Source organism: Pecten maximus, chromosome 14 (assembly GCF_902652985.1).
Source record: "Pecten maximus chromosome 14, xPecMax1.1, whole genome shotgun sequence".
In the NCBI taxonomy this organism is placed as follows: domain Eukaryota; kingdom Metazoa; phylum Mollusca; class Bivalvia; order Pectinida; family Pectinidae; genus Pecten; species Pecten maximus.
In genome coordinates, this window is record NC_047028.1 from 27,750,453 (window position 1) to 27,765,798 (window position 15,346).

Consider the following 15,346-nt stretch of genomic DNA (forward strand, 5'->3'; position numbering starts at 1 on the left):
TGTTAAAGCGCTTCAATAGAAACCTTGACCCGCTCTTTGTTTCGATCGACACCAGCTCGTATCTGGACATTTATAGACGATCTACGATTTATGTCCGATCCGTGCTTCTCTTCTGAATGAGAATATTGCACTATTGGGAGCAGAGATGATTGTATTTACCTCTGCTGGGAATTGATACAAGGTGGTAGCAGATTTAATAGAAGAAGGATTTATTTCTGTCGATGAATGTGTATGGATAGGTCAAAGGGGTAAACGATTGCTGTTATGCAATTACGTGTCACCACCTACTGCCCTGCAGGTAGGGGGTGTAAGAATTGTACCTGCGTGGCTGCCAGATATTTTATCCCTGGATCAACTTTCTATATACAGGGGATGTTTCAAAAGTCTATTTTTTCAATTGATTGGTTGTTCCCTATAGCACTAAATTAAATAGCAACAACATGACCAAATGAAATGCCAAAGCTCAAAATCATGCCTTGCTACATTCTTCTACTGAACCTCCCATAGCAGCTCACCATTCTGATATACTATCAGTTGCTAGACTTATTACCCCTATTAAAGTGGCTATGATTGATTTTAAATACCCATAACATGTCAACCAGATTGTTACATCAAGCAACCTACGACAGTAAGTGTCATCAGCAGTAATTTTATCGTAGGAATATTTCGTTGATAACAAAATGTGTTATTTTGATGTTTCTTCATCCAGACCTAATGTGAGATAATCTTGAGAAACCTGCGATTATATGTCCTTAGAGTGATTATTCATGAGATGTCGTATGTACTTGATGTACAAACAGACGGTATTAACTATGTGCGTACGAAAACGCATTCCACCAAACATAGTGTTGATTACCGCGAGAAACTGTTAATATTGTATATATTAAACAGTGCCAACTGTTTTCCAATAAAGCTAACTGACTATGTTACATGCAGTTTCCATCCAGATTTGACGTTCTTTAAGTTACCTCTGTCGCCTCATGGATATCAATATGTTTAGCCGTTAGCATCATTTACGAGTCATTGAAGGACGTTACAGCTATATGATATTGTTTTGTTTACCTTAGATCTACCGTTTAGGACTGACTTCGTTTTGGATACAAAATGTAGTTCTCATATCTAGTGGGTTGCTTGTGGCATCCCTACATGAGAAAACCATCAATATGAACTATTGATTAACAAAACAATATAGGTTGTTGATGTGTATTTCATCTGATGTCAAGTGACGTGTGAATATTTCAGTTTGACATTTGATTAGGTCACTTTTGTCAAGTTAAGTCCGATAGCTTCGGGTTTCTCTATTAGCTTCCTGTCACAGTGATGTAATTGGTGCTGTCTGCTGTCAGTGCGACGGTACGCGATCACAGGAGAAGATTGACGGCTAGATAAATCGACAAAAGCATGCTTTCAAAATGTCCATTGATGATAATAATCATTTCATAACCGAATCATTAATTAAGATTAAATTGTTCGACACATATCACGACTTCACAGGCAGTTTCAACTTAATGTTATAGTTTTATAAAATGCTTTTTCATCAAGATAAAAAATCACCATGTTATACAGAGACTGAATGAGTTTGGACAACATTGTCGTGAAATATCAGACATGAAAACAAATTGCTATTAGTGTAAAAAGTATTGTGGACCAGCGGAATCTGTACCAATTCTGTTTTGCTCCATTTCGCGTTGATAATACCGTCAGCAGAAACATGTATTTATATGAAGTTTATGTGTTTTTTACGTTCAATTGATACCTTTAGGACGATAGATTCATTTTGTTTGCCCTTGATTCAATGACTCTACGTTTGGGCAAAAGCAACATAGAATACCGACATAAAACGAAAGTGTACAGCTCAATCAAAATCCACAAAACAATGAGTTTCGGGAGGGTAAGCGTCTTCTGCTTCATCATCAATGTCTCCAAATGAGAATAAGTTATATGAATACTGTCAAATATGAAACATAAGTTAAGATGTATATCAATACAAGCAGTCCGTTAATGTACATATTATATATCAATTTCAATTATCTTATCAATACAGCATTCTAATCTACAATTAAAACTTGTTTTGCTATTCTTCTACTGAAATACGATGTTTCCTTCTGACTGATCTCTATAATTTCTATTCAGTTACCAATAAACGTTCATGACAAAACCATTTTAAGTGGAAATAAAACATTGGTCATGGTGAACAAATGGAGCAAATTAAGGTCCGAAAATAGATATCAAACATTGCCGAATTCACAGTGAAATATGAAAAATTATTGAAGGATGTTTTTTTTCTGAAACAACACGGCTATAACTTATTGAAGAGCCCGACGCAACTAGAGCTGATATTCCCTACTATTCGTACAATTTACCACATACGAAAGGTTATAAGTAAAGTAGCAGAAATTAATAAAAGTAATCAAAATGATTTTACCAATTTTGGGTAAGAGTACTCAAAAATCATAATTCTATTTATGATAATGCTTCACGCATTTTAGTGTTACCCTTCCTAAAACGAAGCCTTTTTAAGATAGTTCGTTATTTTTGCACTTAAAAGTGCCTCTTAAAAAATTCTCAACATTCTGAAATGTTTACCTGTTAATTATTATTACCTGAACTTTTGGGGAAAAATTCAATCGGACTTACAAAATTTATATCAACATTTCTTATGGATAGTTACCTATCAGGCTACATATCTATTTTGTTTCTTCATAACATACTGGCCAATCAGTGGCTGCCAGATATTTTATCCCTGGATCAACTTTCTATATACAGGGGATGTTTCAAAAGTCTATTTTTTCAATTGATTGGTTGTTCCCTATAGCACTAAGTTAAATAACAACATGACCAAACGAAATGCCAAAGCTCAAAATCATGTCTTGCTACATTCTTCTACTGAACCTCCCATAGCAGCTCACCATTCTGATGTACTATCAGTTGCTAGACTTATTACCCCTATTTAAGTGGCTACGATTGATTTTAAATACCCATAACATGTCAACCAGAATGTTACATCAAGCAACCTACGACAATAAGTGTCATCAGCAGTAATTTTATCGTAGGAAATTTTCGTTGATAACAAAATGTGTTATTTTGATGTTTCTTCATCCGGACCTAATGTGAGATAATCTTGAGAAACCTTCGATTATATGTCCTTAGAGTGATTATTCATGAGATGTCGTATGTACTTGCTGTACAAACAGACGGTATGAACTATGTGCGTACGAAAACGCATTCCACCAACATAGTGTTGATTACCGCGAGAAACTTTTAATATTGTATTTATTAAACAGTGCCAACGGTTTTCCAATAAAGCTAACTGACGATGTTACATGCAGTTTCCATCCAGATTTGACGTTCTTTAAGTTACTTCTGTCGCCTCATGGATATCAATATGTTTAGCCGTTAGCATCATTTACGAGTCATTGAAGGACGTTACAGCTATATGATATTGTTTTGTTTACCTTAGATCTACCGTTTAGGACTGACTTCGTTTTGGATACAAAATGTAGTTCTCATATCTAGTGGGTTGCTTGTGGCATCCCTACATGGGAAAACCATCAATATGAACTATTGATTAACAAAACAATATAGCTTGTTGATGTGTATTTCATCTGATGTCAAGTGACGTGTGAATATTTCAGTTTGACATTTGATTAGGTCACTTTTGTCAAATTAAGTCCGATAGCTTCGGGTTTCTCTATTAGCTTCCTGTCACAGTGATGTAATTGGGGCTGTCTGCTGTCAGTGCGACGGTACGCGATCACAGGAGAAGATTGACGGCTAGATAAATCGACAAAAGCATGCTTTCAAAATGTCCATTGATGATAATAATCATTTCATAACCGAATCATTAATTAAGATTAAATTGTTCGACACATATCACGACTTCACAGGCAGTTTCAACTTAATGTTACAGTTTTATAAAATGCTTTTTCATCAAGATAAAAAATCACCATGTTATACAGAGACTGAATGAGTTTGGACAACATTGTCGTGAAATATCAGACATGAAAACAAATTGCTATTAGTGTAAAAAGTAACGTGGACCAGCGGAATCTGTACCAGTTCAGTTATGCTCTATTTCCCGTTGATAAAACATGTATTTTTATGAAGTTTATGTGTTTTTTACATTCAATTGATACCTTTTGGACGATAGATTCATTTTTGTTTCCCCTTGATTCAATGACTCTACGTTTGGGCAAAAGCTTTGTTTGTTTTTGTTTGTTTTGTGTTTAACGTCGTATTAACAGCCAGGGTCATTTAAGGACGTGCCAGGTTTTTGAGGTGGATAAAAGCCGGAGTACCCGGAGAAAAACTACCGGCTGGCGGTCAGTACCTGGCAACTGCCCCACATAGGTTTCGAACTCGCAACCCAGAGGTGGAGGGCTAGTGATAAAATGTCGGGACACCTTAACCACTCGGCCTATGCGGCCCCTGGGCAAAAGCAATACCGACATTAAACAAAAGTGTACAGCTCAATCAAAATCCACAAAACAATGAGTTTCGGGAGGGTAAGCGTCTTCTGCTTCATCCAAGATGCCAATCTAGGTCAATGACTCCAAATCAGAGCAAGTAATATGAATAGTGTCAAATGTCAAACATAAATATAAATGTATATCAATACAAGCAGTCCATTAATGTACATGTTATATATTATTTCAATTACCAATAAAGCATTCTAATCTACAAGTAAAACGGTGTTTGCTATTCTTCTACTGAAATACGCTGTTTCCTTCTGACTGATCTCTATATTTTTCATTCAGTTACCAATAAACGTTCATGACAAAACCATTTTAAGTGGAAATAAAACATTGGTCATGTGGAACAAATGGAACAAATTAAGGTCCAAAAATAGATATCAAACATTGCCAAATTCACAGTGAAATAGGAAAAATTATTGAAAGATATTTTTTTTTCTGAAAAAACACAGCTATAACTTATTGAAGAGCCCGAGGCAACTAGAGCTTATATCCCCTACTATTCATACAATTTACCACATACGAAAGGTTATAAGTAAAGTAGCAGAAATTAATAAAAGTAATCAAAATGTTTTTACCAATTTTTGGGTCAAGAGTTCTACAAAAATCATAATTCTATTTATGACTAATGCTTCACGCATGTTAGTGTTACCTTCCTAAAACGAAGCCTTTTAAGATAGTCGTTATTTTGCCACTTAAGAAAGTGCCTCTTACTTGAAAGAAACTATTAACAACGTTGCTACGTGTTTCCCTGAAGAGTTATATAAATTATTCTCACCTAGTATGTCTCGTATTCATTGTCTGGAAGAGCAAGCAACCTGGTGCTCTTTTACAGATATGTATTATCATGCTCCGATAGGTTAGTACATTAGTTCCATCCGACTCATTTACCAATGCTGAATGTTTTAATTTGAAATAAAATAGAATTTTATTTCAATAATATATTGGACTTCACTGGAGAAAATCTATGTTGGGTTATGTTTATATTACGTTAATGGAATGACAAACGGATGTATCCCAGACTGCACATATATTTTAATCCCCAATGACAACCAGAGACGAACGTTTTTGACACTATGTACTCACTGAAATTGTTCAGGTAAATATGAATACTATCGTGTGAGATTGATCTCTTGGTGGCCATTACAATGCCCCGTAAGATTTTTTTGCAAGACATAAATCAATTCTATGCCTAAATGTCGATGTTATTTTTTGCAACTACAGGACTTCAAATGATTACCATATTTCAGAAAATGTTCACGTGGTTGATTTCCTTGTTGGACATTTTATTTAACGGCTTTTGTGTTTGTATTTCCTATTTTTTTTAAATCATGACAATATTTGTAGGATATGTTGTTCATGTGTCCTGTATCTCTGTACTGTTGTTTAGGTAACAGTTACCTAAAAACTGCTGATAAAATCTTCTCATGTTGGCTTTTGTTTGTGTCATTTACATTCTGATTTCCAATAGGTTTCTTTCAGTTATTGAAATTATTCTTTCATATTTTGTGTGTCGCTGCTCTCTTTTATTTTTGGTCATTTCAAGTTTCCTGTCGTTTCTGTTCGTTCTGTTATCATAAATTATGTTCAAGTTATCATTCTTAGTTGATTTTTTTTGCCTTTAAAAACAGTGTTTGGGTACTGCTGCTATCATGCTTACCATTATTGGTATTGATGCTCTCTTAAAAAACTGTTCTTTGTATTGGTAGTACCTTTGCTACTGTTGTTTGTATTTGTAGCTTATATTGATGCTCTTCATAGTGCTATTTTTATGTCGATGCTCTCTTGGATACTGTTGTTTGTGTTGAAGCTGTCTATGTTACTGTTTGTATTAATTCTTTCTTGATTACTGTTGCTTGTTTCGGTGCTCGCATGACGATTGTTGTTTGTATAATTCTTTTTTTATTACTGCATTGATTTTCAAGCGCTCTCGAACTCGAACGCCGTTGTTTGTGTCATTGCAGTCCTGTTCCCGTGTGTGCGTTATTGTGCTCAATTACCAATTTTCGTTCCATATGCCTTAATCTATGGATTCTGTCCTTGAAGGTAGACTTCAAGATATGGTTTCACATTTAATTCAAATTTAATAAATTTTTAACGAACGTGAAATATTGGAAGTTCTTGCCTTTAGACACATCCATTTATTTTCCATGTCTATTGTACAATAATGCCTGGTCTTATTGATCAGACTCACCAAAAGGTCAGGGGTCTCAGGAAAGAGGAGCCAGGTAATGCGTTCGTTCTTATGACGTCACCTTGTGTAGACACGTCGTTGGTAATTGGTGTTATATTTACTAGCTGTCGATTAGAGGAGGAACTTAATGCGACGTCATTGGTGACGAGGGAGGTTGTTAAAAGTTGACAATAATGCATGAAATCCCCAATGGCATCCTGCATTAGCTGACCTTGTTGAACTAGATGGATCTGTTGTGGTTACGTAACATGGTTACAACCTACTGTACGTGCCTGATCACTTGTGTTGACATCCCTCTACCTTCCAGGAAAAATTAATTCTATGGACAACCGCAGTAACAGAAGCTTTTGCATTGAAAAGTTTGGCCGATTTACAAGAACAAAAATAAATAAAAAATTAAAACTAACAAACAAACAACAACAACTAAGATGTATAAAGTAAAACCCAAGGCAAGCTAAACAAACAAATAAACAATCAATACCTTTGCACTATTGATCCACTCTTTCGTAGATTCCGTTTTCTATCATTATTTACTGAAAGAAGACCTAATTGATTTCATTACACCTTTATCTCTGGGGTGACAATAGTAGGTTATATAATCAACATTTATTTCCCTGCAGTGACTAACAGGGAAATTATTACCAAGAGGTTAGTATCCATACACATTGTAATTGCATTGACTATCACTCATCTTGTTCGTCAGTCTTAAGGATTTAAAGTGTTTGCAAATGTCTCAGGAACGATATTCGCTCGATATCACAAAGCCAGTGCTTTCTGAATTATAAATATGATTCAATTAACGATAAAATAAGTTTGGAACTTTTTTAGTTATTTCCTAGGAGAGTTACATTCTAAAAAGAACAGATATACAAAATGTACAATGTGTATCCTTATATAGGACTTTGATACCATTACACATGTCTTTAAGAATTATCTGGTGGTATAAATGCGATTTTCACAAAGTAACGCCCGTTTTGATTGAATGACCAACTATAGTTAGTTTAAATACTATATATTTTTGCTATGATTATTACTATTATATGAATTTAAGCAAGGAAAGCCGTGAGTTCTTTAATTTTGTTTTAAACCATAACGATTAAATACAAACTAGATTATATGGAAAGGTATTATTCTGTGCAAAAGAAAGGAGTTCCTTTCATGTCAAAATCGCCTTACTTGGCTCTATCTAATAGCGATATAGGTTTTTCATTTTTGAATCAGGGATATGATTATCATAAATAAGCAATGCCACTATTGTAATGCCATAACAATTGTTCCAACCTCCTGACGTAAAACATGTGTAGCCACATTGTGAAGTAAAACATTGACCTTAGTTTATTGGTGCCTAAATCCTCAGACTGATAGCCTAGCATATACTTGGATGTTATAAACAGGAAATCATTCACACTAGAAACGTCATTATCACATTTTCATCGTAGTTTGTTAATACTAGCGATTTAACATTTTATCAATTATCCATTCCTTCTTGTACATATGTCTTAACATGATATGCGCTGATGTATCACTGATAAACAGTGAGTCAAGGGCAAAATTTGTCAATCACAGATTTCAATATTAGTATAAGTATAAGATTGCAATATATATGTCACACAATATCGAAGTAAATGCAGTAATATTGACGAATGGTCTCAACGTGTTTCCCCCAATTATACGGTCAGAACGATTGAATTTGACATAACATTCCTCTCTTCTTTTTTATACGAACTTAAAATACAGAAATTCTGAATTATCGTAAAGATTTAATGTTGTGATACACAAGTGTAGTAGTTGATTTGTGATATCATGGTGACGCAGTCTCCTGATTTCCGGATTCCATAGGGAGATCATGGTTTATTTTTTGTTTTAGTGATGTGTTCTCTGATCCGGTTGTCCCCTTTTTTCCCCGAATAACAGCTGCGTTTATTTGTTGGTGGTAGTAAAAGTCGTTTAATTGCCATACATCAAAAAATATACTCAAATACAGAGAAATGTTCCAGAGCTCTAACATGCCAATTCTACGATAGAAATAAATGCTATATGTTTTACTCTGATAACAAAATTGTGCTTGTGTGCGCGACTTCTTCACGAGAATCCTAGCTTGACGAAAATGTCATGCTGGCCACCTGCCGGGAAAGCTGCCGGCTTGTAACGCTATCCGAGGTAATATTGTTAATCTGAAGATTAAACAGTGCACTTTAACAGGAAATGTCGCTCCTGTATCCATTCATTCTGACACTACCGATCGCGTGATTGCGAGGAGAACGTGATAAACGTATTAACGTCTCGCTGTAGCCTACTGGGAATGACACAAACTTAAATAATATCTCTCTTGCGTTGATGTGTGTTTAATTATAAAAACAATACGATACAATTAACGGATCTCTTGGAAGCATTAAACTTCACAAAACTTTATAATCATCGCCTTAATTTTAATGTTGAAATCAATTAAAATTTGTGTTGCATAGTACATGGTATTTTTGTGTTCTGAAACACTGACTCCATTACATTTTAACTGCATGTGACATAAAATGTTTCATTCTCGCCTGTTGTAAGGCAAACTGAGCAATAATATAAAAAATATGGCTGAAGCGTGTAAAGGGCAGGATGGAGTGTTACATAGTCATTCCGTGTTATCTAATGCAAAGGGACACACGTTTACGTACTAATTATTTTACAATAATTTATAAATACAACAAGGAAGTGTCGAAAATTATTTGAAAACATAAACACCAGTTGCTGACAAAGCAATGTTTTAAATCCAAATTGATTTATATTTAAGTGGTGAGTGAGAATAAACGGTATGCAGTTCATGAAAAAGTTCAAAACTTCCACTGTGCCATTATGTTTCCATATTGTTGCGTCTGCGCAGTGATATAATGTACAAGCAACATTAACACCTTTCAGACAACTTTTACAAATGGATTTGAGTTTCCCTGTGACATTTGAAAAAAAATAAAAATCTTTTCGTATTTTGACAATTTATTCAAATCAGCACATGGTATAAAAATAACCAAATTTCAGAAGTCTTATTGATGATCTTCATCCATGCAATCTTTGGAGTTTTTTGCTTTAAAGGCGATTCTTAACTTAGAAACAAAAAAAAAAAAATAAAAAAAATTGCAAACAAAGCATATATTTTATTTTTGTATTTATGCAAGAAAGAGCGATTTAATAATTTGCAGTAATATTCTTGTGAGGTAAAGGTATGGCGATCTGGTTAATGATACAATGTGCATTTAATATTTGGTGTCCGCAATGCAATCCAAGTTTATTTTAAAGTAAGAGAAACTAAAGCATAGCTATACTCCCTTATATCCTATCCATTCGTATAACAATTGTACAGGGTGTTTCAAAATATATGATGCCTTCTTAATCCGAATAACACATTTTATTTCAGTCACAGGAAATAGTATATATTCCACATGAAAGCAAACTTTCTAAATTGCCGATAATGCCGATAAAAGGAATAAGTCATTAAAAGTGAATTTGGAAAGAATTGGATTTCATTTAATGCCTTCTTATTGGTCTCTTATATATCTTATTACATCACCATCGATTCACAAATTGTGGAAGATTACTTTAAATAGAGACTATAATACCATACTTAATATATAATCCGTGACAACTTAGGTGCTTTCGCGATTCATTTCCATTAAGTACAGGGGCGACGATAATGTTACACATTACACAACCAAAATGTTTCTATTCGAAATTCACTTTTAATATACTGTTGTGACATTTGTATTTAGGTTATCCGCATATAAATCGGAGCTTTTGAAATTGATCTATTACTGTTTGAGTATCAGTTGTTGAAATGCTGGACTTTTTAAGTGTTTTCCACAAGTGTCACCTAACTTTTGACACGTCATATCAAAGTCGTTTTCCGCTTACACAGCATGTCACCTTAAGGTGTAAAGTGACATTAGTGCACCAAGAATTTTATTGCAATTGTTTCGAGTAAACTGTAAAACTCTGCCTCTTAAGTGGGACAAAAACAACATTGTCTGCTTTATTTTTAATATTTCTATCTGTTCGTTCCTTTTTATGTTTTAGTATGGATGGGAAACTAACGCAGGAAATGAATTCACTGTCTCTATGTTGAAAATTACAGCAAGCTAATCTTTAATACATAATGTCTACAGTAGAAAAACTATCGCAAGGACTTTACTTAATTTAATCAAATATCTTCAACGATGTCTCTGTTACCTTTGGCATATCTTACCATGATCGATGCTACAGATATAGACTGTCACTCTTTTGGCTTCAGGTTTGTTGTCTTTGACAAAATAATGTGTTTAACTAACGGTAACATTAATCACAAGGATTTCACAAATACTTAATATCGCGAACTTCCCTCTTCAGGCATATTCGCGAATACATTATTTTGCGGACGCTGACATGGACTTCGCATGACTTCTACTTCGGTAGCCTATATCTTTGTCGCAATTTGTTTTATGAAAGTCATATGACGATCACTGGAAAATACATACCTGAGTAAACGTAACTCACAGATAAAGGAGAAACATTAAAGTGTACCTTCGTATATCGGTGTCAGGTGTACAGAGGCAAAGGTTATCAATGATATTTCACTTGAAATTAACCAATTTAAAATTTAATAACTCGAATTTCGTTCAAATAAGGAACACTATTTATCAACTAATTTTCATCAGTTTTGTTTGGATTTACATAAAGGTATTTTGAATGTGTATGGTGTAGATATTCTTTAAAAATATAACAACGTTGCACATATTCCTTTATGGACATATCACAGGTGATATATTCATAGGCATTAATTGCAGAGAATACCAAATGTGACCGAAATCGTAATAATTCCACTTAAGAAGATTTATGTTTTGTTTTTACTTCCTAACATAGATTTCAGTGTACACAGACAATCAAATTAAGGTACTATTCAGGTAAAATTTTATATCTACAATATTTTTAATTCGACCGACATTTTCCCCTACGGCGTAATAAAACGGTAGACATTCAATAAACAACTTCTTGTTGTTTCAGATCCATGTTCAATTCCACGGACAGGTTACGAGAGTTTTATTACAGATGTTCCCGAGGATACACCTGTAGGTAGGTATCTAGTTAAGGATCTAGCTTATTGTTTGCTACCTACATTTGTTATCCCTCCTTATTGATTTTTTGGTGTCATACAGTTGTTTGAAAATAAGTGTGTTTTGCTTAATTGTATGCATACAATAACCATACAAGATTTACTTTCACTTAGATATCGAATGATGACAGAAAAATTGACATCACAAGGTGATGGGAGAGGCAAGTTAATGGATATCACGAACAAATTGTATGGTCGATAACATGATCTCATTTAAAATATTCTATTTCCTTATGCGGTATGAAGTAGGGTGTGCTTGATGTTTGATGATATGGCTAGTGGTTCCGTAATCATCATCATAACTCTCATATCAGATTATGGGTTATCAAGGATTTGACCTAGATTTGTATGGCTGGTGTCGTGGAAAAAGCAGAAGACGCTTCATCTATCGGTGCACCTGGTCTTTTATCCTTGTATTTTTTCAGTTGTCTCTATGTTAATCTATATGTTTTGTTTGTATTTTACCCCTGTTTAATCGATATTCTGTGTCGTTTGAATACAAACACCATTGCATTTGAGTATTATTTATTGCTGCAACGTACTAATGAAGCATATTATATCAAGCAAAACAAATAACAATATCTTGTTGTTCATGCTGCAGGATCCGTATTAGGTAAATTGAAAGTATCTGGAGGACCAAATGAAGTGGAGTTAACCCAACAACCAAACGATTTTCTCTTACTTGATCAAGCAAGCCGTAATATCACCCTTAAGACGGCTCTCGATACAGATCATGGAACAAGTACTATCATTCTTAAAATCGAGTGTAGCATCAGAAAGGAAGCCAACTCGCCATCGGTATGTCGTACATATAAGTGTCTATTACTAAAATACTATATAATCATATCAGAATTAGCAAAATTAAGAAGCAATGATACTGTTCAGTATGTGCTTATTTCGGAGGCATCGAACATAATGATATATGCTAACGATATCATTATGACAGTGATATTTCATTATTCGAAACTTGGTTTTCATCCTAGGGTCTTTTTATTATCTTCCATTTGTTGAACATAAAAAGGCGTTAGCTAATGCGCCGGCGTTTTAATTTCTAAAAGGAACCTCGATAAGAAAATATTCTCATATATTGTGTATAGGAGATTCGATTATAGGGATTAACTTGAATATATATTATGGTATGGAACCAAACAAATAAATTAATTAATTAAGAGGAAACGAAATGTTCTCGTGGTTTATATAGAGACTACTCCGCTTTTAATGTTATAGATCAGTAACTTAAAATATATTCGAGTTAGCTATTAAGAAAATATACCCGTAGAAGCAGAATATACAAATATACACACTAGGAAACACATGTATTAAATGTCATAACCCATGAATGTATAAAGTGTGAACTATCTGTGATAAAATTACAAAGGTCGCTTCTTTCGATATGACTGATTGTTTAAGATATGAAAAAATTCATATATCTAATTGCAAATTAAATTGAAAATGTTTAACCGGTCAACAACTCTTTTCAGACTTGGGTCCTCATGCCTATCAAACCCCATTTCCCAAATATCCTTTCTACCAACAATCATGCAAATAGGAAAAGCAATATTGAATGAATTGTGTTTAAAGAATCTATATATTGCTGAGGTGTTTGAGTGAGAAATCGTCTTGATGATAAGATGAGTCCATGCTTAATCTCCGTATTTTGTAATTCTAGATTCCGCTGATGGTAAGGGTTATTCTGGAAGATATCAACGACAATCCACCTATCTTCTCACATTCTAATTACATCATAAACGTTACTGAAGTAAGTGATCAGTATATTTAGTGACAATATTTCCGGTAATATCATAATTAATCTGTTTTTAATGAAATTAATTTTCGGAATTTATTACGAATTTTCAAAATCTTCAAGTTTAAACAAAAATATTCAGGACGACCTATCTATGTAATATGAGCCTGGCTGTATTCTATATTATAGGATACTGCGCTAGGGAAAATAATTTTCGGAGATGCTGTAGCGACTGATGCTGACCAGAAAGGTGGTGGAAATGACCAGATTTCTTATCGAATAATCTCCGGTCCGTACTCAGACTATTTCGACATCGAGTACCCCTTATATCCCGATATAAAAATCAGGAGACCACTTGATTTCGAGACTCTGAAGATGATGACAGTCGTCATTGAGGCGAAGGTATTTATTCATAAGATCACTTTCAATCTCAGGAACTAATCATGCAGCATGTGTAGTTAATTGTCAAACCCTGCAGACAGTTCATCTAATGGCATTGTGTATAATTCTTTTTATTTTTTTTCCGTGAAAGCAAAGAACTAAAGCAAAACAGCTGATTCGTAGAAAGAAGACCAACACTATTCACAAAATGCTAATATATGCATATAGAATTGAAATAGCCAAATGATTTCTTAACAGAAGTGCCTTGCACCTGCTATCAAGAAGGATTGAACAAAAAGCACTCTAAAAATAAACATCAAATACAAATTCAGAGAGAGATACTTTAAAGCCAAAAACAGGTTAAGTCTGCAAGGTTACGAAGACAACACACTAGGTCAACAGAAATGTCAAACGTTTGATAAGAGGATTCAATAACACGATAAAAGCATATTTTTAAAAGGCGATATGCCTACCATTGGTTACCTTAAAATGTGCCCTTATCCAAGAATGAAAGCAATATGTCTTTTCTGTATATTGATTTTGCCTTTTGAAATTACATTGTCACGTATAAAGATAAAGGTAATGTCATGCCGTACAGTTATAACATGCATGCTTAAGGTCAAGAGTTTTGTTAAATAGATAGTCATACAATAATTAAAAGGATGAAACATACATCAAACCACCTCTATAAAAGTTATGACAAAAAAAGAACACACAGGTTTTACTTTGTGATTAGGAACGAAAACGATCTACAAAATGTATAATACATAATGAGAGGAATTGATTAAACTTAATTGTTTGGCATTCAGTTTTATAATCCATTGTATACCTTGGACGTAATCAACACTTTTGCGTTAATTGCAATAGGATAATCCGATACGTGGGATGAGCATGAGTACCAGCGCCACGTTGGCCATCAATGTAATCGACACCGATGACTTAATTCCAACATTCACATCAGAATTCTATAACGGGAAGGTAAACATCAATGCCACTAGGGTAAGTGTTCGTTATGAGTATTCACGTCATTTTAGTGTAGAGAACTGTATATTGCGTTGGATTCATTTTGTGGTTTCTATGCTAGATTTTTATAACAGGTGAAGAACATGTAGCGAGTCTTAAATCGGGCGGTATTTGTAAATGGCAGCAACATTCTCAGTTCAAATTATCACGATTTTTAGTGAAGTGTTCGAATATTTAAGAAATACCGGCATTTCTAGAAATGTGCATTGATGTTCAAGCAGATTATTAGGTTTTAACTATTGTTTGTTTCTCTTGACATCCTATTGTAATCACGACAATGAACAGTTCAGAAAAAAAAAACCAACATCAACCGCCTGCTGTCCTAATGTGCCTGTATACGAAAGATGTAAAAGCCTGCGAGACGTTGTTTTTTTATTGTACCTTACCTTTACACTTTTGCTAAGTCT

General features: G+C 34.2%; 1 protein-coding gene across 1 annotated transcript in view; it reads left to right on the forward strand.

Moving 5' to 3' along the window:
• Window positions 1-15,039, forward strand: part of LOC117342946 (cadherin-87A-like) — a 30,574-nt gene extending 15,535 nt beyond the window's left edge. Inside the window, exons 3-7 of the mRNA XM_033905250.1 lie at window positions 11,683-11,751; window positions 12,393-12,589; window positions 13,461-13,550; window positions 13,725-13,937; window positions 14,784-15,039. Of these exons, the coding sequence (XP_033761141.1) occupies window positions 11,683-11,751; window positions 12,393-12,589; window positions 13,461-13,550; window positions 13,725-13,937; window positions 14,784-15,017 (803 nt within the window). The 3' untranslated portion in view covers window positions 15,018-15,039. The remainder of the gene's footprint in view (window positions 1-11,682; window positions 11,752-12,392; window positions 12,590-13,460; window positions 13,551-13,724; window positions 13,938-14,783) is intronic.
• The last annotated feature ends 307 nt before the right edge of the window (window positions 15,040-15,346 follow it).